This window comes from Anoplopoma fimbria, chromosome 11 (assembly GCF_027596085.1).
Source record: "Anoplopoma fimbria isolate UVic2021 breed Golden Eagle Sablefish chromosome 11, Afim_UVic_2022, whole genome shotgun sequence".
NCBI classification, from domain to species: Eukaryota; Metazoa; Chordata; class Actinopteri; order Perciformes; family Anoplopomatidae; genus Anoplopoma; species Anoplopoma fimbria.
In genome coordinates, this window is record NC_072459.1 from 3,180,382 (window position 1) to 3,205,351 (window position 24,970).

Sequence of the window (24,970 nt, forward strand, 5' to 3'; positions counted from 1 at the left end):
AATCCATACAAACACGCACCAGACTCCCCAGAGAAGAAACTGGTACCAACTAATCTCTGCATTTTGGGAGTTTTTTCCCCTCTTAGGCGTCTCTGCAACGGAAACTCTCGCTGTTGAATTAGATTTGCTTACTCGTCCTCACCCATCTTCAAAGGACTCAGATAACTGAATATACCTTTTATTCATTTCATGCCACTGTAATTGTTTTTTTCCCCCCACTGAGCAAATCCTGAGCAGGTCTTTGGGGAATAGACTTGTATATATGGCTGCGCTTTCATCTGCATTATGTTTAGTAATAATAGTAGTATTGTTTTTTAAGGGTATTGTTTTTGGTCATTTTTTTTTCGCACTATTTGTTAGATTATTTCTGCTGTTACCGTGTTTTTTTGTTTTTCTGCTTCTTCTCTGATTTTGGGGACAGCTTTGCGCTTCAGGTGAGAAGGACTCATCAGCTTTCACAGGCTGCATGGAGAAAAAAATGCCTTGAGGTCTTTTCATTAAAACAATTACGCTAATTTCACTTTACTTCATAAAAAAAAAAAAAAAAAAAAATGGAAATGTTTTATTTTAAGGAATCCAGGGTTAGAAAAATTGCAAGTAGAGAGAAAAAGGTACATGAAAAAGAAGGAGGTGAGAAAGAAGACAAGCTGAGCACAACTCAGAACAGTGACTACTGCTTTGTATGTTTCATGGCTTGCGTTGATGAAGACAATAAGGACGGCTCAACATTAAAGGGATGCCGAGAGATTGCTCTCCGCATATCTGCACTCCTTTATCATTAAGGATGGAAATGATTGTATCTGCAAGTTTCGTGTTAAGAGTGATGTTATTAGTTTCCCTGTGCTTGTATGACCACAGCCTCACAATTAAATCTTTCAGATAAAATCAAAGCCTGCTGTCGCATCAGAGCTGTGGTGAGATATCAATTATTACAGACGGATCTAAAATAGGACAGATCCAATTTCACAGTTATGGCACTTTTTTTTTTTCCTCCTTCCCTTTTTGGCACAAAATAAGAAGTCACACAAAGCATAGTTGGTTGCAATTCTGTGTAAATGTTTTCCTCACATCTCTTGTCTCAGTCAGTACTGTCACATTCAAAGCCCCCGGTGCTAATGGAACTACTCAACAAATAAAAATAAACAACTTTTAATAGCTCTTAGATGATTCGTCAGATCCAGCTCACTGTAGTCATGGCGTCCAGTCAAGCCTTGACTTCTTTTGTTCAACTTCTGTTGGAAGAGCTCCAGTGCATTATCACACACAACCTCAAGCTACTTCAATCCTACACTGCACATCCCTGTGTCTTCTGAAGAGGATCCATCAATGTTGGTAAATGAAATAAATATGTTTGACTAGAAGTGAAAGCCATTTCAATCCATCTTTTTTTTTATGCCTTCTGTTTTTAACTTAAATAGATTTGCTGGATTACATTCACATATTTCTCACCTTCCTGATGTTATGTCTAACAGAATGGTATCACATATCCTCAGTTGTCAGTATATCAGGGTACTTTGCTAGAACTAGTGCAGTCGAATACAACAGTCCTGCAGTAAAAGTTATAATTTTTGGTTATAAATGATTAGCATATTATTTTGTTCAGCCCATTTATATCAGTGAGGGAAAGCTAAATAACAGGAACACTGCTCTTTAAACAGGTCTATAAGCTACATCCTTCAAAACCATCATGTGGTTAATCAACAGCTGTCTAAACAGTTTTAACAACAACCAAACATTATAACCGTCATAAAGGAGGATGTATTGCAGGACTGTTGCATTAGTTTTTGCTATATGTACCTTAACTAAAAAATAGTGTATATTGGCTATCATAATATATAAACATTTTGTATTGTCTCACTCAAAAAGACAGAATAAAACACATCAACGCATTAAAACACTTCAAATATGGCAAATCTGTGGTGTAATACTTGATTTGCACAAACCTGACCTACTGCAGCATTAAGATCAAACCTTCGTCTGGGTGGATGTTGGTGGACTGCTGTGGTGCAGTGGTGCCAGGTGGAGTCGGGCGATGGCTGCTGTGACTTGACTCCCAGGCAGCCGGTCAATTCAGTCTTACTTCGGTTCACACCATCAGGCTCCATCCCGGGGGAGGAGTCAGAAGTTTGACAGACAGGCCGTGCTACTGAAACACTTGGAAGGACAAGCTCAAGGTAGGTAGTGGAGCAGGAAAGGAAGCTTAGGCATTAGGGCACCATGCCATAATCATGTTTGGTTCCTGCAGAGAGTGCACATGCAGAGGATGCAACATGCATGGACGCCTACACGTGTGTGTTAAAGTAAATCGGCTCACACAGCCACACGGCCAAAACCCATCAAAGCTCAAATCCATGCATGAGGACAGTGAAGCACACAGACGCAGTACTGGCACGCCGTGTTGCATAGAAAGTTGACCATGTACTTTATCACAATTACACATACATTCATATACGCATATATAGACCCGTGCAGGTTGACTGCGACAGCGACGTTGTCCATACGGGAGAGGAGAGGAAAAGGAGGCGAGTAAAGATAGCATGAGGGAGAGGGAGAAAAGAGGTAGAGCAAGGGGACGAGTGCAGCAGTTTTGAAAGCGTTTGGCTCCGCTCAAATAGTTGCCATGGTTTCGAGATGTTTCCATGGAAATGCTAGCTGCCAATAAAATGAATTTGAGGAGGATCTTTGCAGCAGGTTGGCAGTAAGGTGAGAGCAATGCGGGGAAAAAGGCAACAACATGTGAGCGGCAACAGAGTCGGAGGCACCTTACTAGCTCGATAATGCGCCAGACACCTGCACGGAGGACGACCACGGGGGGGGGGGGGGGGCTTTAGGGTAAACAAGAAGAGGGAAACATGCCCCGCAGTGGAAAGCAAAAAGGCACTGAGACTATTTCAGTCTAAATGAGTTGTCATAGTAACCATGGCTTCACAACACCGAGACCAGGTAAATACATAGGAGCCTGGCTGGACACTGATTAACATGTGTGTGATCGCCATCACGTCTGTGTGTGTGTGTGTGTGTGTGTGTGTGTGTGTGTGTGTGTGTGTGTGTGAGCGTTAGAGAGAAGAGTGTGTCAGAGAGCATGTGCGTGAGAAAGTGTGTGTGTGTGTGTGTGTGTGTGTGTGTGTGTGTGTGTGTGTGTGTGTGTGTGTGTGTGTGTGTGTGTGTGTTTGTGCACACAAACTAACTCGAAACACTTTCCACTAACTCTCTTTCATGGAAGCGGAGCCGGGGAAAGGAGCTGAATGCATTAGCAGGACGCCGACTCTGACGCACATTTGTTTATGTGTGTACACGAGTGTTTAAGATCACTCCCCCCCCCCCCCCCCCCCCCCAGAGCACTGTTACATCTTCTGTCCCCTCTTTCTTTCTCCCTTCCTTCCTTCCTTCCTCGCTCCCTTTGTCTCATTCCATCTCTTCCTTTCTCTCTCTCTCTCTGAAGGACAGAGGTATTCCCACATTTCTCGGTCGCCATGGTAACGCTACTGCAGCAAGAAAGACAGAGAGGCCGCAAGAGGAAGGGGTTGGTGGGGAGAGCTGGGGGGTGAGGTTGGGGATGTGTGAACAATGCTAATGCTACTTCACTCATCATCATCGATTGTGTGTTGTTTCCCCCCCCCACCACCACCACCACCAACAACTCCCCCTTCACACATTTATATCCCTCTTTTCATTTGTATCACTCTCTTTCCATCCTCATTACTCTCGCGCTCCGGCCGGCGTCCTTCTCCCTGTGGTTTTAAAACTCAATCTCCACATAGTGCAGTCATTGTTATCATTATTATTATTGGGTCATTTAGCAGGCAACGTTGGTATCCACGGCAACCCGGAGAAGTGGCACTGGTTCCTTGGTGAATACCAATATAGACAAGCATCCATCAATATCCCAGTGACTCATTATCAGTCTAATGGCAAGGCCGCTGCTGTCACGCCGGACTATAAATAATGTCGTCTCATTAGGCACCACTGCTGCCATCACCGGTCCAGGCTTAAACGGCTCCGTGGCACAGGTGGCCCCTGCATGGTCAACTACGCCTGCATGTGCACAAGAAAGTGCGTTTGTGGTTTGGGCTCAACTGCGGGGGGGCTCGAACGCTGCTAAAGCCCGGTGGCGGAGGCAGCCGAGGTGGCAGGAAGGCAGCCGAGGTGGCAGGAAGGCAGGCAGGCAGGCAGGCAGGCAGGCAGGCAGGCAGGCAGGCAGGCAGGCGGCAGCATCAGAGCCTGACTGAGGGGGCTGACTCAATAAACCAGGTAGTGGAGTAAATAAGGCTCTCGCACTCCCTCGCATAGGTGTGCACAACTGCAGGCTCTGCCCCCGTGTCTGCTGTCTGTATCCCTATCTGTTCACACACACACACACACACACACACACACACACACACACACACACACACACACACACACACACACACACACACACACACACACACACACACACACACACACACACACACACACACACACACACAGGCAACCCTGCAGGACCGCAGTGGCTGCTGCCTGTCAGTACTCCTGTGTAGCTAATCGATGGATTGAAGATGCTGAAGAGACTGAGAGAGAGAGAGAGAGAGAGAGAGAGAGAGAGAGAGAGAGAGAGAGAGAGAGAGATTCACCTCAACCACTGCCTCCTTTGCCTCCAGTCATTACCGCAACTACTTGAATCGTTTAGCGCTGCAGCACAGCGATGGAAGGGAGTGGTGGCAGCAGTGACCATGTGCACGAGCGAAGGTTGCACGCTGCACAGGACACGGATCCTCAAATGTACCACAAGCGCACAATCACGTCCCGGCGTGCACCGTCATGCAAGCCGACTCACCTTGTGGAAACATACACAGCGCCTTTATGTTAGCAGGAGAGTAAAAGCAGGGTGGGGGTGAGGAGAAACCGACTCTATGCACAAGCTGCTTCTGTTCGCGTGTCAATCATGCCTAGTGTGTATGAAACCTGAGAGGAATCAGGATTCTGCAGGGTTGTGCGACAAGACATCGCGTGTTGATTGCCTGTCGGCTGGATGGTAATGCATCCATAATCGCATCGTGTTTGTTTGTACAGTTACACTCTCTTGGTTGTTCCTCTGTAGTCTGGATTGCAAATATCAGAGATAATCACCCGAGATAGCAGGCTGCAATCAGGCCGCTCTCATCTCCTCTGTCAGAGTCCAGTCGGGTGTCAGGATTTTTTAAGGAGCTCTACGGAAACGGTTTGCGTGGACGTGAGCCCACTGCAGGGTCCAGACTGGAGCCTGTGATAGCGTCACATCACAAGTCGACATGCTGCAAACACCACAGAGACGGCTCTGGCACCTTCTTTAAAGAGCTGTTTCTACTACACACACACACACACACACACACACACACACACACGAACACACGCGTTGGCTGGTGGACTGGTGTTATGTTGATGCCTCCACCGGTGTCTGACAGAACATATGCTTGCTCTTAGGAGAAAAAAAAGACATCTCTTCATGGATAGCTGTGCATGAAATAGTGTCCCTGGGTAAATCCTTGTTATAAATTACATCTCGGGTTGTTTGCTAGGATTTTTTTGACCTTCTCCCGGGATGACATTCTCTGCTCTGTCTAACTGCAAATTTGCTGGTGTCATACCTGCCCTTGTATGTGAGCCACATGTGGCCCAAAGTGTGTAGGTTTTTCATTATATTATGGCGAGCTTAACGGTGCAGTTAAAATGTGTCAGTCAGGTGGAAAATGACATCCCCAGTGTGTTGCCGTTCAGGAATTGAGATAAACGGCCTTGTTCTGAGCTTGACCAACATGCATCGCCTTGCACTGCTACCCTGAATCTTGTGATTCTAGTCCGGAAAACCTCCACTTAGAATGCATTTCTGCCAGCTAAGAGTCAATAAAATCAGCAAATTATGGAAAGTGGTTTATGACAACAACGAGCAGCAATTTGAACTGAGCGCCAACGCACTTCATCTCACGTCCTAAACACTGCAGATCTAAAACAAAGCAAGATTTACCTTATGTGCATCCTCTTTGTCAACTTAAATGAATTCATATTCATGATCATGATTTCTAATCCGATAAAAAACTTAAGGATGATCCAATGGGTGTCGTGTTCATAAAACTTGTTCTTACTCCCAAATATACAGCATTTAATCAGAGCACCTCTGCGTCTGATATTTTTCCCAGCAGGCTTCCAACTAACCCCGTCTTCGTCATAATTAGACAATAAGTAGAAGCAACTGACGTAGTACAAAGAGCAAGAAAGTCAGCGTAGGGTGGGTGGCAGGGAGAGGAGGAGGGATGGATCAAGCAAACACAGACTTTCACCAAGGACGCCGCTGTTCCTGTCCCGTGTGAAATCAAGTCAACATTGACTAATTGCATTGTAGTTTTGTAACTTTGTGACTTCCTTACTTTACAAACGACAGTCACTACATACGTAAAAACACACAAAGCAGATTTGTCACTGTCATCTCTCCTCTGTTTTAATGACCGTTCCACCATGCCTTCAAGAAAGTCTTTTGTTCTCCTCTCAGTGTGTGGAGTCTTGAATTTGATTCCTTTTGGGGCCAGTTTTACAGTTACTTAAGTGAACTAATAAACTACTTATGCCTATGTTGAAAGTTTATTTTAAAGACACTGTATGCATGTAATAAGGGTAAACTGACAAGCCGTCCATGACCAACCAGAACTGAAGCTAGAGGGGAACATAGAGTGTCTTCAAACTATGACACTGTCCAAGCGAGGGTACTTTACTATTTGGGAGTGAGAATGTGTTGGTTTATCTATTCTCAATGAATATTAATCAGTTGGTTTGTTTAAAGGCTGATCCAGCTCCCACTGATGATGACACGCTCAACGAAATAAACAAGCTAATCGAAATGAAGGATTTGTGATGATTATACAGTAGGTGAGGCAGTAGCAGTTAGTGTTTTTAAGAGCCTGACGGGATGTTGATTTCCACCCACCTCCACCATGTATCTCTTAATCTGGTAACCATTAATGAATTGCAAAGATTTTCACACAACAGTGACAATTTGTGTCACCTTTAATCATGTGTGCACGGAACAGCGTGTACACACCGCATTGCACATATGTTACATTGGCATGCGTGGGTATGCTGCCTTGATACAGTATGCAGGATGTGTCATAGGTTGTACGTGTCATCCTGCCTTCACTCTTTCTCTCTCTCTCTCTCTCTCTCTCTCTCTCTCTCTGAGCCGCATTACCTCTCCCCTGCAACCTGCTTTCTAATCAATAACTCATCTCTCGATGTCGATTCCCCTCTACCCCCACAGGAAAACAAACGTCCTTCCACAGGACAAACAAAGAGAGGGGAGGATGAGGGGGGGAGAGGAGGGAGGAGAGGTAAAGAGATAGGAAGATAATTGAGAAAAAATACTGTAAACCCAATGAAATACCTAAATAGCCTGTTGCAGTAAAGAGGACCGGGAAGGGTGGAGAGGAGGTGGGAGGTGAAAGCGAGGAGGAGAGGTGTAAAGCGACAGTGAGGTGGTGAGGTGGAGGGAGAAGGATTGAAAGTGTAGCTATGGGATGGATGATTAGCCCCTGTCTCCAAGGTTACACTTTACAACTGTATCACTGCAGAACGGGAGAGTGGCGAGGGGGACGAGCGGGTGGGGGCTGTGGACGGGGTGACATGGACCGTTCATCATGCAAGGCTGAATTAAAGAATACAGAGGCTCCTTTTTCTGCCTCCGACCTTCACATCCAGGACCAATGCCAGCCTTGACCTCCAGACGACGCTCACCACCCAGAGTAACCACGACGCCGACGCAGCATGAGCACCAGAGCAGAAAACCTCAGACACATGGCAGCGAGGGGGAGTGACATGCGACAGGCCCCAGAAGGGGGAGAAGCAGAGGGAGAAATCACTTAGATTTCAGCCAAGTGAAAGAATTGGCCTTTTCATAAGAAGGGGAAGGGGGGGGGAGAAAACAGAAACTTGTTTGCTGCTCGTCATTAGCACTCCCCTCCTCCTCCTCTTTCCCCTCTCAGATCCCCCTGTCCTTCCATCAACTTTTCTTTTTTCCTGACAGCTCCAGCCCCCCCCAACACACACACACACACTAACACACTTTCCATCACAACTATTTTGACCTAACTAGAGCTGAGAGAGAAACAGAGCCCTGTGATTGAGCTGCATGCTTTAGCCTCCCTGTTCTGTCACATATAAAGTGTCCTGGATTTCGTGCACTCTGTTCCAATCTTAGTACGTGCCTGCTGATCTCCCCTTGAGTCATGAAGGTACTAGTGTCGGTGAGGTGAGAGTGAGAATTGTTAGGTGGCTTTGCATAATCTATTCAGCGTGAGCGTAAACTGGATAGCATGTGTGCGAACGGAGGTGGTGTCGCATCAGCGTCTTAAAGTTCCAACACACGCCTCCTGTAGAAAGAGCGTGCACTGAAGCTCATGCAGCCATGCAGAGAACATGTAACACTTTTTTTTTCAAAATATGGTCATGCAAATGATATGATGCTCATGCAATGTATGCTTTAACATGGATTGTGTGCAGACATCATGCAAAACAGGACAGCGCTTGTTTGCATTATTTTTGTTTTTTTTGCTGCTGCTTCTCTTGCGCACACCCACACAAAGGCTGGAGGAGTAATACATAATGTGTAACTGGATTACAATAATCTGATTACAGAATTTACTGAATTTTTTTTTGAGAGAGAGAGAGTAAAAAGAAAAGCTAAATTGCTAGATTACAGGCTTTGGGGAAAAAAAGAATAAATGCATCCTGGTTTACATGTTTAAGCTTTTAGAAGGGAAACTGGAGGGTTGATGCAGTATATTTTGTATTACATGCATCATTTATGATAGTTTAAATGTACAATTTATAAATGTAGGATAACTAGATTGTAATGATGAAACAGCATGCCTTGGATTCTTTTTATATTGTGTGGGACTTGAATTTTCTCATACAGACAAACTATCATAAATGTAAAGTAAGAGCAGAGTTTTTTAAGTCTTTTTGGGACAAATATAAATCTCAAGCCTCTCAAGTGTCAAATTCTCAAGAAGTCAAGACTATGAAGTTCAAATGCAACCTATTTAGGTTTGGGTCCTTGAGTGTTACGTTCCCATACAACGGAATTTATTTTCTCCCAAATTATGTTTGTTTTTGACCTAAAACAAATATGTTTCTGCAGGAAGAAGGAGATTGTGTCTAAATCAAACTCATTTTTGTTGTTTGTGTCCCACGTGAAAAACCAAAACCAAACGTTGACTTATTTTAACGTTTATTGTCACACATTGTACATACCACAGCACACAGTGACACATGTTGCATTTTTGTTTTGTTTTGTTTCAGGAAGGAAACATTTGGTGGTTTTCAACCGTATCTCTACCCTTACGAGGGACCGTCCAGAATCCTAGCGGGAAACACAGACTCGCCAACAGCGATGCAAACAGAAACTGAATAATCTGCTGTATTGAATGTCAGCGTGTGCTCTTTTTGTTGGATGCTGTAACCGACGACAACCAAAAGAGAGAGAGAGAGCCGTGTGTGCGTTACATGAAAGTGTGTGCAGGATCCCGAAGATGAACTGGAAGAGACAACCAAGACCAGCAGGGCGATTTTGGGGCCATATTGTTTTTTTTTGGTGTAATTCAGTGGTCTGCTGTGAAGAAGTAAGTGAGACAGCGAGCGTATTTCCGTATTTTCACATTTTACTCGGTTAATTAAACGTTTTCTTCGACCAAAACCAGAGTTGCTAAATATTTCCTTGATTGACGTTTTGTATGTTGATTTTGTCTGAAGAAGACTTTAGTCAGTCAACTCTTAAGTAAGTGAAGTCTCAGAGCATTCAGGTCTTTCTCTCTGTCTGCAGCTCTGCTGAGTCATTGATTATGTTTCATTTTAGATTACATTATTGAACAGTTTAAACCTGGGCATTTTTAATATTGTGCATTATCTCAACAAGGACACTGAGCCCTGCTTGTGAGGGCACACACACACACACACACACACACACACACACACACACACACACACACACACACACACACACACACACACACACACACACACACACACACACACATTCAATCTTTCTATCATTAGTAGTGTTCATCTGTCAGCAAGTTTGCAGGAGAGTTTGGAGATAGGTTTGGAAATGTTCCCTGAAATGTCATTTTTCAGAGCGTAATGCCTTTGCTGCAGAGCTGAGATATTGAAATAGTTGAATAAAACAAACAATTTGTTCCTCAAACGTTACAGAAGAATCACTGTTAAGACACAATAAATCCATGTTAACCCCCAATGACACACACACACACGCACACACACACACACACACACACATATATATAAACACACACACAGTAAGCCAATAATTGTAACCCTGAGTCAGTAGCATTCAGAAGCTGACCTCTTGGCAAACCCCCAGCCAGCACAAGCTAAGTGTTCACCGCAGGCTAAACAACATCCCACGAACAAAACACACACACGGACGCACACAGACATGCACCCACATGAACATGAAGACACACACGCATACAGGCAGACGTAAGGCGCAGGCGTAGGTCAGCCGCCTGGGTCACAATACACACCCTGCAGCCAGCCGGTCCACAGCCTCAGTGTCAAATCAGCTTTAACACACTGACACAATGCCTTCAAAAAACTCTCTCTCTCTCTCTCACACACACACACACACACACACACACACACACACACACACACACACACACACACACACACACACACACACACTGCAACACTGCTGCGGCACGCTGAGGAATAAACTGATGCTGACTGAAGGAAGAGGAGGATCTCTGGGAAAATAACGTGCCCGTAGAAGAACGAGCACATTAAGAATTCACATAAATTCATTCTCACACACATGCAGCCAGAATGACCTGCAGCTTTGCTGCTGTTGTGATCCAGTGATTTGGCACACACTGTTTCAAGTTAATAGACCTACAGTCAAAAATAAGCACCCCAATTGCACTTTGAATTTTGTGAAAAAACGTTATTTTTATTTCATAAATTTCTCAGTATGGCACATGAACAGAGATTGAATGTTCTGAAAAAGATTTGGCACAGAACCTTGAAGCAGAACAAATCCACCCTCCTCCACGCATACACACACAGACACACACACACACACCCATGACATGTTCCTCCAGTGTTAACATGTACATCTGTGGTTATAACAGGTTAAAACACAGTCTTAAGAAACAATCACAAGAACAACCATAGTCAATATTGCAGAAGAAAAGCTGAAGTGAAACAAAGAAGCAGATGGAGGCCATGTTTAATTGAACAGAGGGAAGGAAATATCAGAAGCCTTGGTTTGCTGTTGGGTTTATTTTCCATTTTCCTGAGAGGGATCGGAGTGGTGCAGGGGGCTACCAGGAAAGAGAGTGTGTGTGTGTGTGTGTGTACGTGTGTGTGTGGGGGGGATCAAGGGGTTAATAGAGAATCACAAGTTGACATCTAGCTTCAGGGGGGTGAAAAATGGCAGAAGAAGGAGGTGGGAGGGGTGAACCAGGAAGCATGAGGTAGATAGAGAAGAGCGGAGGAGGGGAACAGGAGGTTTAACGGGATGAGAAGCACAAGAGGAGGAAAGGGGGATAATGCGAGACGTACTCCTGCGAGCGAGCGAGCAATCATACCAGTGTGTGTGTGTGTGTGTGTGTGTGTGAGAGAGAGTCAGAAAGAGAGGGAGAAGCTTTAGCTACATTTCTGAAGGAGAGGGTGAGAAAAAGGCAGAGAAGCAGGAGAAGTCAGCTGTGCTCCCCCCTCTGCCTCCCCCGGGTCGGGGACAGAGGAGTCACTTCCCCTCCAGCGCTGGGTGACATATAAGAAACCACGGCGGCCCCTCCTCCTTCACGTCTTTATCTCGGCCGCACACAGATACACAAACATGGATGCCGTGCGCACTCGAGTGCACACAAGTGCACACGCAACCCACTCGGACATATGCATAAATATGCATACTTATACCACTCCGGTAGATATGCAGAGCTTGGGCCTCTGTGTGTGTACGCCATGGTGCCTCCATGCACACACATGCAAACACAACTCAGACTAAAACCTACATAGATATGGAGTGACAGGATGTGTCATCTTTTATTCCTCCTGTCATCCTTGCCTCTTTTCAATCTATCTCTCCTTTCTCTATTTCTGTCCGCCCTGTCCTCCCTTGTCACTCTATTTCCTTTGGGCTTAGAGGGTTGGGAGGCCTGAGGCGACTGGAGCTGTTGCGTGGTAAAGCGGGGGCTTCTCCTGCCGGCTGAGCCTGGTGAATGTGGCACCGCCGTGACTGGACGGCTCCAGCACAACGGAGGCCGCTGTCACGCCTGCTGAACGTCGCTCGTAGCCGTTCGCGAGCATCAGGGGTAAAAATATAACTTGTGAGGTTGGTGTCACATAGACCGGGAGCAGGAACGAGAGCAGACGTGAAATGAGGGTGCTAAGGGCCAGACCGGATAAATAAATCAGCGCAGATGAGAAAAGCAGCATGCCTCACTGTCTGACATGTGGGGGTGGAGACAAAAAGGGTAAAGAAAAATCAATATCTTCCAGTAAAAGTTTATTTCATATTGATGACTATTTACAACTGTTTCCTGCTCTTTTGGGATGTTGCATGTCTGATTCACAGCTCGGCTGGGGAGGCGTTTCTAGGTCAGGGCTGATTTCTGCTCTTGTTTCACCTCTCTGAGCCCAGACAACCTCTGACCCCCGCTGTTGACGTCTGCTCTGGGTTCGACTTCACGTCCTGCTGGGCCTCTGCCACCTCAGTAGACAGATAAGGGTTGTACTGCTCTACTATCATGCCATCAGCTTATATCCATATGGCTGTCGCTATCTCCCTGCTGCCCTCCATACGGTGCTCCAACCAGACCTGAATTTACACTTCAAAGCTTTGAAATGTACTCCATGGCCCCAGCCCAGCTTCAAACAAACATCAGACACAGCAGAGTGTGATTACGATGCCGAGCCAAGGTGCCCATAAACAGTAAATCTGGGAGCCGGGCCTCCATGGATAGCGAGGAATGTGCGTTTGGAAACTTAACTGTGAGCCTGTCCTCTGAGAGGAGCGCAGCTGCTGGGTCAGCACATCCTTTAATAGTTACCAACGGTTCAGGACACTCCGGTACAAGTCCCCGAGTCCGCACACAGCACATAACTGAAGGGGGGGTTTCCACAGCGCTACAGGGCAGGGAGTTGCTCCAGAACAGCGTCCCCAACTCCCAACACGAGCCGCGACATCCCAGATTGTTCTCAAAACACGAATCTGTATTTGAAAACGCAATATGGTCGATGTCGGGTGAAAACCTTGCATCGTCCCCAAATGTCAGCTTTTCAGGGACACTTAGAAAAACATCCTTTTTTTTTTTTTTTTTTTTTTAAGCCTGCCACACTATTCTGTTCAGTTTACCAGACTGAGTTCTAAAAGGGTTTTCTAGAGCTTCAGTTCAAATATGAGACATTTCACATAACAACACTGATATCCTCCTTTATAAAGCATTCATGAGAATCTCTGTGTCTCACAGCGCTCCTCCTTTACTATTCCCATTAATCGGTACTTTACAATTACATGGGCTGTGAGCATGTCCCATTTTACTACTTCAATGTGTGGATTTTTCTGCGTGGAGTTTTCTTCCGAGCAGCAGCTCACAGGCCCACTGACCCACGGCTGAGTGACACGTAGGAGATAGTCATCTGGGATGAGACACCACTCATCAGTCTCACGTCACAGCCCACACACACTGACAAGCCTGCTCCGACTCCGCGTAGCTCAAAGCTCGCAGGACGACCACAACAGACATCTTGTGACCGACGACACGGTTACCAAGGCAACAAGGAAATAAGCCATGTGCTAATGTCCCGGCCATTCTCAAATTAAGGACACCTTCACAGGATATAAAGCACACACGCATAAAACTGAAGCGCGGTGGCAGCGGTTGAGAGGTTTGTGTTAACCTCCACTGCACTCAGCTGCAAATTGTTTAAGAAAGCACCACCTCAATCAATAAATCACTCAGTCAGTCAGTGTCGGTGTGTGTGTGTGTGTGTGTGTGTGGTTCTTACACGTGCTTCTTTCATGCGTCGTAAGCTTTGATAAGTGGCTTCAGGGCAGGGTTTTCACAGTGATGACACAGAAAAATGTCTGTGCACATCTCAAGCCCCAGCAGAAGCAACACTACAACCCCTCCCCCCCCCAAAAAAGCTTTTCTTTTTCTCATAACGGAATGACCCGGGCATCTAAAAACTGGTGCCATCAAATCGGCCTTTAGACCAGCGTGACGGTGATGAAACCAGCCCCTGACAGCAGTGAACAGTGAGACATGGCTGCTCCTGCTGGGTGCTTGTGGGGGGACGGGGGGGACGGGGGGCTCGGTGACACAGAGGCGCACAAAACACCGCTGCACTTAACAGCATCACAGCAGCCATCATGTGAGGAGACAAGCTGCAATGTTTGGCTCCGCTCTCACGCACCGTCTTGATGGCCGCGTGAGAAGTAATAGCAATAACGATGCATATTATTTCAAAGCGGTTTGATGCTCTTGGCCCCTGCAACTAAAAAATTAGCACGAGTGCCATACATCATTGACACCATGTGTATCAATAATGCATTGAGCTCTACTGTCGCTTCACTGCTATTTTTAAAAGGGGGAGTGACAGAAAGTAAATGGAGCCGTGTGGAGCTCACGCAGGCCTCGTAGCACTAAAGTTAACATGTGTGCGACACCGCCCTCAGGGAGCGGCACAAGTGTGGCTGCAACGAGCAGCAGATTGACCCTGGGTTGCCCTTATATCTGTGTTTATGCAAAAACTCACACGCCTTGAAAGAGCAGCAGCAGCAAACCCTTCCATGTGCATCGTTATGTTTATTACTAAAAGTCACATCACTGTCAAGGCGATTAACCATAAATACAGCCACTGAAAATGCACATTAAAAATCACTTAAGCTTGAACCAACAGGTGTTACTCTCGTTTACAGCTGAGCCAGGGCAAAACAATAAAAAGAAATGGCACAATTCAATTGGGAACGCTAACCTTGATTAGGTAGCTATGGACGTGCGGTAGACAGAAGCTTTGACCCTTGACCCTCGATCTGTTGTGGCAGATTGACAAAGAGATTAAAGAGGTTGGGGATGTTCTCTTGAAAGGGAACAGACCTTTCATCAGTTAGGTTTATCCCAATAAGCACAGAGTGTGTGAGAGAGAGAGGGGGGGGGGGGGGCTGCTTAAGTGAAGTGAAAAAAAGAAAATCCAGTTTTTACTTTAAGTGTCAGTGAGAGGATCATAAAAGTAGCCTGAAGCAAAAGGAGACCGACAGAGCTGGTTTAAACTGGGGATTTAAAATGGAGGTCTGACCGCTCCTCCTCACTCTTCCCCTCCTTACACAACCCAGCTAGCCTGAGCCCACCTGAACACTCACACACACACACACACACACACACACACACACACACACACACACACACACACACACACACACACACACACACACACACACACACACACACACGAGCAGGAGAGCTTCAACAATGGTGTTACATCTTTTGCCATGAACAGCGCACCGCTTCAAATGTCCTGATTTCTTTGCCTTATACAACGGTACAACAGGCATTTTGTAATCCAGAGCTGCACTCTCAATACCCCAAAAGAACACATAACACACACACACACACACACACACACACACACACACACACATACATTCTTGTGTTTTTCACCTATTCCCTGAATGGATGAACGAGCGGGTCCCTTCCTGCACAGTAAACACAGCATTTCCATTAGAGTGTTGGGAGTGTGTTCATTGCTCTGTGACTCAGACACTGCAGCACTGTGACTGCGTGTCTCCGGCTCAACCGCTGCTCTCTCTACCACCGAGCCTCAATAACATGGCCTCTGGTTTGTGCCACTTCACAGGCGCTATAGGGGCTACACAATGCTTTCCAAAGTGTTGAGCTACTACAGGCGATAGGTAGGGAACACAGTATCTGAGGAATTAAGGGAAAATAGCTTTTTGTAACAGTCCTTGTTTTCAGCCACTGATGTACACAAAACCAACAAAACACACACACACACACACACACTTACAGCACTCATACCCACCAGCAAGCCCACATGATAATTTATCCGTTATTTGCACACACAGAGGCAGATGAATATGTAAATAACTTGTGAGGGGAATATGGATCCCTTGTGCTGGGAAAGGAATATGTTAATGACTGATGCAGGGTATGAGTGTTAATCACAAATGTAGTGTGCATAAATGCGTTTAGCGATGGTGTGGGGCCTATATGCAAATTAAATGCATAGGGGATAGTGGCATGTGAATTGCACGATTCTCTGACAGAAAGTCAGCGGTGCAAAATATAGCTAGTGGTGTAAACGAATTAAACACATTAGCGAGAAAACAAGGAAAAGATCTTGGAGGTGGATGTACGTGCACACGTGGATGGAATTCTGTACTGTCAGCTCTGTCTGTTTAGCATTCGAAACCCAAATCAAGACGCTGTGATAAGGGCTGTCGCAGCGGCAACAGTTGCCAGGGAAACCTGATGGCAGGATGTTGAGGGTTGGGTTTGGGGGGGGGATTGATTTGCTACCATTGAAGGAACGCTGGCCGGCTCGTCGAGATATGGCGATCTAAAAGGAACGTGACAGACAAGGGGGCAACGGGGTGCCTTACTAGGCGCCGATGGTGATGCTGTTTGCCGCATTTGTCTGAGTGTGTAGTCATGGCAACGAGGTGTTGACATAGTGCAATCGCACTCTGAACGCTGTGATGGCGATGACATTCAGGAAAGCACAGAGGGAGTGTGGGTGAGCTTGTAAACCAGAGCAGGGCCTTTCCTGTCCCCCTGTGCAGAAAAAAAAAGACCCAGTGCTGACCATTTCACATCCGCATGTCTCATCTCCAGCAGAGCCAAAGGGATACAGACAGTGATACTACAATTAAACTCTATTATAACAAAAAGGGAAGAAAAAAAAAATTGCCACCATGTTTCACAGACTTCAACTGCCATTTTATGTGCCAGGTTTTTTTAATTTTCAAAGTGACCTCTGCTAACAGAACATCTCTCATAATTATAACCAGTGTAATTAGCTAATTATAATAACAATAACAATATTACAATAAAGATATCACTTGATTTAAAAAAAACAGAAATAATCAAACTAGATAAAAACCCAAAATGAAAAACACTTATCATAATAATTTTGTTTTTTTTTAAAAGAGATCTATAAGGTTCTATATTTTTTCATTTAATTGTCCTTTTTCTTTAGAAAAAAATCCACCCACCACTATATACTGTACTGTATGCCACCTTCTCCTTCACTGAACGAGCTTCGCTTACCTTTAAAAATGCTTGGCAATGCCCGTCGTCCATTTAGCTCCCTGCTGCCATGAAATCCACTCATACACGATAACACTGAGATACAGTTGTGAAATAATCCCCTGCAAAGGAGCAGTCTTCATCAAAGGTCCATGTCCTGTCTTTAATGCATGATAACATGAGGGGTCCTGTCTGCTTGAGACATCAGAGCAGACGAGTCAGTGAGGGCTGGACTGAGGAAGCCATTTTGAGGGCCAGGTTATTTCCCGCTGATGCATGTGGAGTTCATTTAGTGGCACGCTGAGTCCGTCCCACTGCTATTCATTAGCCAAAGTCCAACAGGATCAGTCACAAAACTACTTCAGTGTCATATACAAATGAAAAAACAGTACTTCTCAGCTATTTGTAGGCACAAGTAGTAATAATAATAGTCATATGGCTGATAATAATGATAACATTATCGCAATAATGTGCCATATCATCATTGTGATACATTATATGTTGAAAACGAATGTATTTTTTAGAGAGCATGCTAAACTAGCATGTGCTACTTTTAGTAAGTACAGAAAAATATCGTAACATATTGTTGATCATTTAATGTGTTCATCATTAAATGACCATTATGCCAAATAATGCTAAACGCTTGTTATCATTATTACCATTATGATCATTATTATTAATGCTATAGCTATACTGTATACCAAATGATGAAGAGCTGCAGTCGTATTTCATATTTTTCTCGGTAGAGCGTGAAGATCTCTCTCTTCCAATGACCCTGTTCATGTGAATGCGACAGGAGAGGGGAAACACTTTGTGTGGCTACAAAAGAAGTCGAGACCAAAATAAATTCACTCATACTCTGCCAGGTTTTTGTTTTAGCTCCCTCTCAACGGATGCCACTGTCCTACTCGTGTCCTTATGCAGCACAGTCAGAGCGGCCATCTTGTTCCAAGTTCGGAAAGTTGTTATGGAGGGCCACTTCAACAGCTGTGTGTACTTATTTTTTTTTTTATATAATCTTCAGACGTTGTAGTTTTCAGTCAGAAGCCTGATAAAGATTCTTTATAATTTATTTCTTTGAATGAAAATATATTTACGGTATATATAATATGTTCTTTCGGTCCTTTTTATATCTCTCATTGTCTTTTATATGCCATGGGATCTTTCTTCTCCCATGATAACCGCTCTGTTTCTCTGCTCCTTCAAAGAAGACAGTAGCCAGTAAGGTGTAAATGGGGAAAGAGTGAGAAAGTGAGAGTGAAACCGCTCTGAAAAAAAGCAATACTTGTTGTTCTGTCTCCCTGCGAAGTATTAGTCTGATGCGTGTGTCCTGGACAGAATTTCTGCACTGCTCTAATTTAGCTTTCTCTGTTTTTTAGTGCTTCCTGGAAACCTGGGACCGTACCGCTCACCCAAACCACTGTTTGTTGTTCAGTGTCTCTGCCAAACACTAATCTGACAACATGTTCAATGGACAATATCACGTCTACCTCCAAATATATACACTGAATGTGTCTGGAAATACCAAGCAATCTGTAGGAAAACCTAGAAAGGCTCATCGCTCATTTCCTAGCTTTCCACTTTGATTGTGGACGCAAATGAAAAGAGTTGGCTTGATTTTGACTTCCTTTAGCAGGCTGCACAGGAAACTGAATGATTCTGCTGTTTGTGGTTTACATCGTATATGTTTGTGTCTGAGTATGTTTAAAAATGATGTACGGATGCTATTGGTGGGACTAGTGCTGATCAGATATCAAACTCTTTCTCCTTCAGTCTTCGTATCTGCTTCTCTCTGTCAACAGACTGACAACGCTAAGCAGTGTCTATGTGAAATATAATCTTCTCTGGAATCTGTCCATGAGGACAGTAGGCTACAATCAGTTTAATATACCCGGTCTCACAGGCTCTTTCTGTCTCACTGTCTCTACCAGCATCTCTTCTTTCTTACCTCTTACTTTCACTCTCACTTTTACTCAAATTTGAGTCTCTTGCACATTTTCCTTGGAGCTGCTCTTAAAAAGCAGGGGCTCTTTCTGGCTTTTCCCCATAAGGCCTTTCAGAGAACTGTGGAGACCCAACTGGGGCAGGGGCACAGGGGACGGCAGGGTGCCACATGATGGCGGTCCTCCACTGGTTGGAACCTGGGAACAGGATATGGACGTGTTCTGAGACTGAGAGCAAGGTGAGGGGTTGTTGTTGTTGTTGAGGCCCACACCAGAGGCTGGACCCATGCCCAAGCTCATCATGTTGTTGTTGAAGTGATGGGATTTGTAGTAGTGGTTGAGGTGCTCCGATCGCGCCAGGTTCGGCAGGTTGACTATCTCCGGGTGGTGCAGCCTGAGGCTCTGGCCCCCTCCTATTCCACTGCTTCCGCTCTGCGTCACAGTGGAGCCTCCTGAGATACCGCTGCCCCGACCACTGGCCCCGGCCCCCAGCTCATCCTCCACGTTGATGATCTCGATGGCACGAGCAGGGCCGTGGTGTTTATGCAGCTGGTGCTGCTTCCTCAGCTTGTAGAACACAACAAGCATCACTGCTGCCATAAAGGTAATGGCTACAAAGCAGCCTATGATGATCTTGGTGGTCTTCATCACATCGTCCAGGCCCGAGAAGCCCGGCTCAGTGATGGGCGCAGTGAACGTGGGTCGTGTTGCTCGAGGAGAGGAGGAGGACCAGCTTGACAGAGAGGAGGCTGTAGTAGAAACACCTTCTGGCCACAGGTGACCCGAGGGCGTGGGGCCAGGGTGAACACGGATGAATGTCTCATTGATTGCTACCAATGCAGACTCTTCTTCTCCCGGGGTCTCCACTGTTTCCACTGTGACTGTTGTGAAGTAGGTGTAGTTGACACTGGAATCAGCAGCGGTGACATTGAGGACAGCAGTTGCCGTTGTATTGCCGGCAGCATTGGTGACCATACAGGTATACTGACCGGTATCTCGTAGGGTGACATTCGTGAAGTTGAGTGTGCCATCATGCAGGACGGATATCCGCACCCGGTAAGAGCCGTGGGTCATTAGTGTGCCATTAGGGGTGATCCAGTTGACAGATGTTGTGGAGGTGCTTGTGCGACACTTGAGCTCAGCAGCCATACCCTCAGTGACATTAAGGTCTGTAGGTGGCTCCACAATGACCGGCGCATAGCAGGTGAAGTGGCTCTGGTCAAGCTCTCCAATGTACTTGCCCTTTAAGAATGGAGGAGCATGGCAGCGGGCACAGCAGGTGGTGTTGCTGGGCACTGTCTCTTTCAACCACCAACTAAGCCAGAGCACATCACAGTTGCAGATCCATGGGTTATGATTAAGGTGTACTCTCTCCAGCTGGTGAAGGGGCGTGAAGAGGTCATGGGGCAAGGAGTGCAGGGAGTTATGTGACAGGTTGAGCTCTTCCAGGCTTTTCAGGTCATCGAAGGCGTTGCGCTCAATGACGGACACCTGTGAGTGCATAAGCCACAGCTTGCGGAGGGACACCAGGCCCTGGAACGAACCGGGTCGGATGATCTCCAGTTTGTTTCCTGACAGTTCCAGCTCCTCCAAACGCACAAGGGCCGTCAGTTTGGGAATGTCCTTCAGCCCACACATGCCCAGGTTCAGGTAGCGTAGATTAATGAGGCCAACAAAGGCTGCGTCAGAGATGAAATCCAACTTCTTGAGCTCACCAAGGTCCAGGCGACGTAGCGAGGGCACACGGTGGAAGGCATAGCCCGGCAGAGTCTCAATGGGGTTGTTGCGCAGCCACAGCTCCCGCAGTTTGCTGAGGTACTCAAAGGCATGTGATGGCACCAGTGTGAGGCGGTTGTCGAAGAGCTCCAGTGTGTTGAGGTTGGGGAGGCCATTGAATGCTCCGACTTCAATCTGACGGATCTGATTCTTGGAGAGCTGGAGGATCTCAAGGTGCCTCAAGTGCTTGAAAGTGTCTGACTTGATAACCTGGAGGGACAGATAATGATGAAGTTACTGTACTGTATGCAACCAACTAAATACCACTCTGCTCACTCGCTCCGAGGCCATACCATAATAAGACTACTTTAGGAGCAACAGGAGTCAGAAGGTTGCTGGCAATACCATAGTTTTGTACCATATCATGGCCTCTTTTAGCACTATTGCTATTGTTTGCACTATTGGCTTTCCTAAAAATACATTTGTTATTTATTTTGTAATTTTTTTTACTTTATAGCCTTATCGAGGCAAATAATCTTTAACGGACATGAAGCTCTAATACTAACATATTATTTATTAAATTTAGAGATGAGCAAAACGTTATAAACCCATATAGAGGGGAAAAAAACATTGTCACTTAATGATTCTCAGGCACTGATATGGCTAAACGCATGTTTAAATAAACAAACCATACAAATATAAATTATTCATCTCTGCTCATAATGGTAACAGCTGATCTTTCCGGCTCAGTGACTGTTGCTGCTGTCTAAAGGTAGAGGTGGGCTTTTCAGACAGACTCCCAATGACAGTTGACAGCGACACCAACCAGTTAGACATGTGCGTCTCCCAGTCTCTGTTTTCACTACAAGGCTCACCCTGACCTCCATATTGGATGTTATTGATAATACAATATGCGTCACTCCTTCACTCCATCCACAACCTGCTGTATAACCATGGTAAAATGTGTGCTGATGGTGAAACATTCTCACATTTAAAGGTGCAACGTGTAACACCAAGTCACCTGCTCCAAAGACATAGGGGGCAGCATTTCACCGCTACTAATCTTTATTAACTTAAAAAGTCATAACTAACTAACAGCAGGGCAATTATATGTCAAATACAACCACATTTCTGATTTCCAGCCAGGGCAGCAGTCGGGGCGGCTCTACTTCTCTGTTCTCTGGACTGAGGGCACACTAGACGCTACAGTGACTCACTATCACCCCTCCAGGTATAAGTAGTATTACAAGACAGGACAGGACGGGGCTAGCTGGATAGCATGCTCATTACAGTAGATATCTCTGCAACATAACGTCAAAAACTGTAACCTCTTCACATTCAGTTGAGTTTCTGAATGTTTAAAGAATTCTGAATTCAGATCTTACACATTGCACCTTTAATTTGAAGTTCAATAATTATATTTAACAAACAGAAGCAGGTGTAAAACACTTCTTCTCTAAGCACTACGGTAAACCTACTGTAAACAGTAACCTTATTTCAGTGCATGCTCTACACACTAAAGTGCTTATCACACTGTTGTTTTAGTCAGAGTCAGGGGACTATCTACTGAAACCTTATAATCCTTTGATAATTCGCTGATAATCAGTGGTGGACTGTTCACATTGAAGCGTCACCACAAATAAACACGGTAGACAAAACTTTTAAAGAAATGAATTCCCTTTTAAAACATTCTGCATGAGTTTTTAACTCAATAGAGTTGTTTTTTCTGCATGATTCTGAGAAACACGGCCCTGGACAGCAGACACTTACATCGGTGCAGCCCAACTAGAGCTCAGTTGGCGAGAAGGCAAAGCTGCACAGCAAGGGAGCGTGACTAAAAGCCCCTTAAATCCCTGATTGTTTGAGATATGTGTGGCCAAAGCCCTCTATGAGACACACGGAGACTCCTGGAGTCAGGCCACTGCCTCTTCTGTATGTAGAGCAGGAGTGGGTGGGGGTGATAGGCAAAGATAGGGAGAGTGAGGGAGGGGTGGAGATGTTAAGAGGGGGTGGGAGCTGTCAAGGCTTTACTCTCAGGGTACTCAGTGAAGGAAAAAATAAGCCAGAGAATCTAGGATGCCTTCAGGTGTTAAAACATTTTTAGATTTTTAATCATTTCAAGTGGGGCTGCAGGATACGACAAACCGAATCGGAATTTGTAGGCTAAAAACGAAACGCAACGAATAATATATATATATATTATTATTTCTTTGATTTGTCTTTCATGTGAACAGCATGTCTTAAAACCTCACATACCAAATCATGTGGCACAATGTCCCATTTATGCTCCATTAACGTCACATAATAAGATGTTTTCTCTGAAGAATAGAGGACATTAGACTGCTCTGTCCAATGAACACAACAGTTTGACATGATGAGAGATGCACTGGACAATTTTAACAATGTTTAGGATACTTGTTGCTTTTCATTAGATGAGATAAATTGTAGTGGAAATGAATGTTAAATCGCAAAAGAACAAAGCACTGTCAGCAACATGAGGATGGATCCAATTACTTCAAATGCTTCTGCAAAGAGTAAAATCAACCCACTCTGTGTATAAATGTAGAGATTCATGTGCTTTGTATCGATGGTCCGTGGTTAAATGATTTTCAGTTGCCGCTGTAAAGCCACATACCGCTGTCTAGGGACTCTAGATAAATTGGTAATGCATACACAAGGCAGCACGCTGTCATAGAAATATGCCTTGCTTTCAATTCTTAAAATATTCCCTCAGTTTAACAGAGGCTTAAGTGCCTTTTTCTACCATTAAAGCCGTTTACGTTTTTTGTCTTTTCTCAGAACTAAAGTTTCCAAAAGTAAACCTGCATCAACAAGTTAACACACATACACTCACAACTGGCTGCAGAAGCCAATGTTCCCTCTGATAAAGACCCCAGAAGCGCATACACGAGTGCTAAGGACACATAATGTAATGTAATCTCTTGTGCTTGTGTGTGCTGTGAACTCTTATATCAATAACTGTAGACATGGCAACAATGGTAACAGATGAAAATCAATACCTGTATTAAGATCAGGCTATGTGCTGAAAATGTGTTATTAAAAACCTGATTGAACCATTACACCAACCATTATATAAGGAACAACCAGCAGTTAGAAATGCAACAACAACCAACACTGACATGACACTTGACCTGATGAGGGACTTCCCTCTATATTTACCTGGATGGAGTTCTCCTGCAGGTTGAGGTATCGTGTGTTGATTGATATGCTTTCTGGCACCTCCTCCAGGTTTTGCCTGGTGCAGATGACTCGGCTGGCCTGGTTGGAGCAGGTGCAGAGGGAGGGGCAGGAGGAGGCGGCTCCCACCAACTCCGGCCCTGGGAGGAGGAGCCGCAGTAGCAGCTGGGCCAATAGAAAGAGGAAGGGGGAAGGGCCGGGAAGGCAGGTCAACGTGGCGATGCGCATGGCAACTGGGACATGACCCTGCTCTTTAATCCGAAGGTACAGGTGAGGTGACTCCACGCTGGTGGATTTGAGAGAAAAGGTTTATTTTCCCTTTGGTCCTCCAGACGCAATTTGTTCTTTCTAATTCCGCATCCTCTGAGATGTCTTTTGTCCTCCGTCGATCTCTGTGTTTTTCCCTCTTGTTTTTTGAACATAGAAATATGCAGATAAACAGATGTTATTCCCTTTTTTCTCGTGTTGTCTGGGGATTTGAGAGAGCTTTTTGTGAAGTGAGGAGAACCAAGGAGTTACTGTGGAAGAACAAGAGAGAGAGAGAGAGCAGATATTAAAGATAGAACACACACTGTGCTTCGTGTTTCCACCGAAAGAGAATGAATAGAACAAATAATAGGTAGACATCTACAGTATGTAGCTTATCATGGGAGGGATTGTCAAAACAATCTTTGAGAAGCATTAGAACTTCTGTGTCACTGCTCATATCAAATCCCACATAATCCCCGAGCAGACATTTTGTCAGAAATCAAATCCTTCCACCCAGGGCAGGTGGAAGCCGATTTCTGTAATTAATGGTTCAAGGAGACGGTACGGAAA

The 24,970-nt window shown here is 45.2% G+C and overlaps 1 protein-coding gene across 2 annotated transcripts; it reads right to left on the bottom strand.

Annotated features, from left to right (window-relative positions):
* Positions 1–18,998: 18,998 nt before the first annotated feature.
* Positions 18,999–24,379, bottom strand: lrrc4ba (leucine rich repeat containing 4Ba). Of its 2 annotated transcripts, XM_054608083.1 has the most exons (3): positions 24,134–24,379; positions 19,426–21,223; positions 18,999–19,347 (listed from the first exon to the last, which is right to left on the bottom strand). In XM_054608083.1, exons 1-3 carry the CDS (start codon positions 24,377–24,379, stop codon positions 19,268–19,270), a joined length of 2,124 nt encoding a protein of 707 aa, XP_054464058.1. In that variant the 3' UTR covers positions 18,999–19,267. The 2 variants fall into 2 exon arrangements, with proteins under 2 accessions (XP_054464058.1, XP_054464057.1); XM_054608082.1 differs by having other exon boundaries at positions 18,999–21,223.
* Positions 24,380–24,970: the final 591 nt, after the last annotated feature.

What these genes read in the sequence shown, in the direction of transcription:
- lrrc4ba (XM_054608082.1), bottom strand. Translation starts at nt 24,379, where the DNA reads ATGCGCATCGCCACGTTGACCTGCCTTCCCGGCCCTTCCCCCTTCCTC. An exon ending in TGCAGGAGAACTCCATCCAG is followed by an intron (nt 21,224 to 24,133) that starts GTAAATATAGAG and finishes CTGTCCCTCCAG; the next exon opens with GTTATCAAGTCAGACACTTT.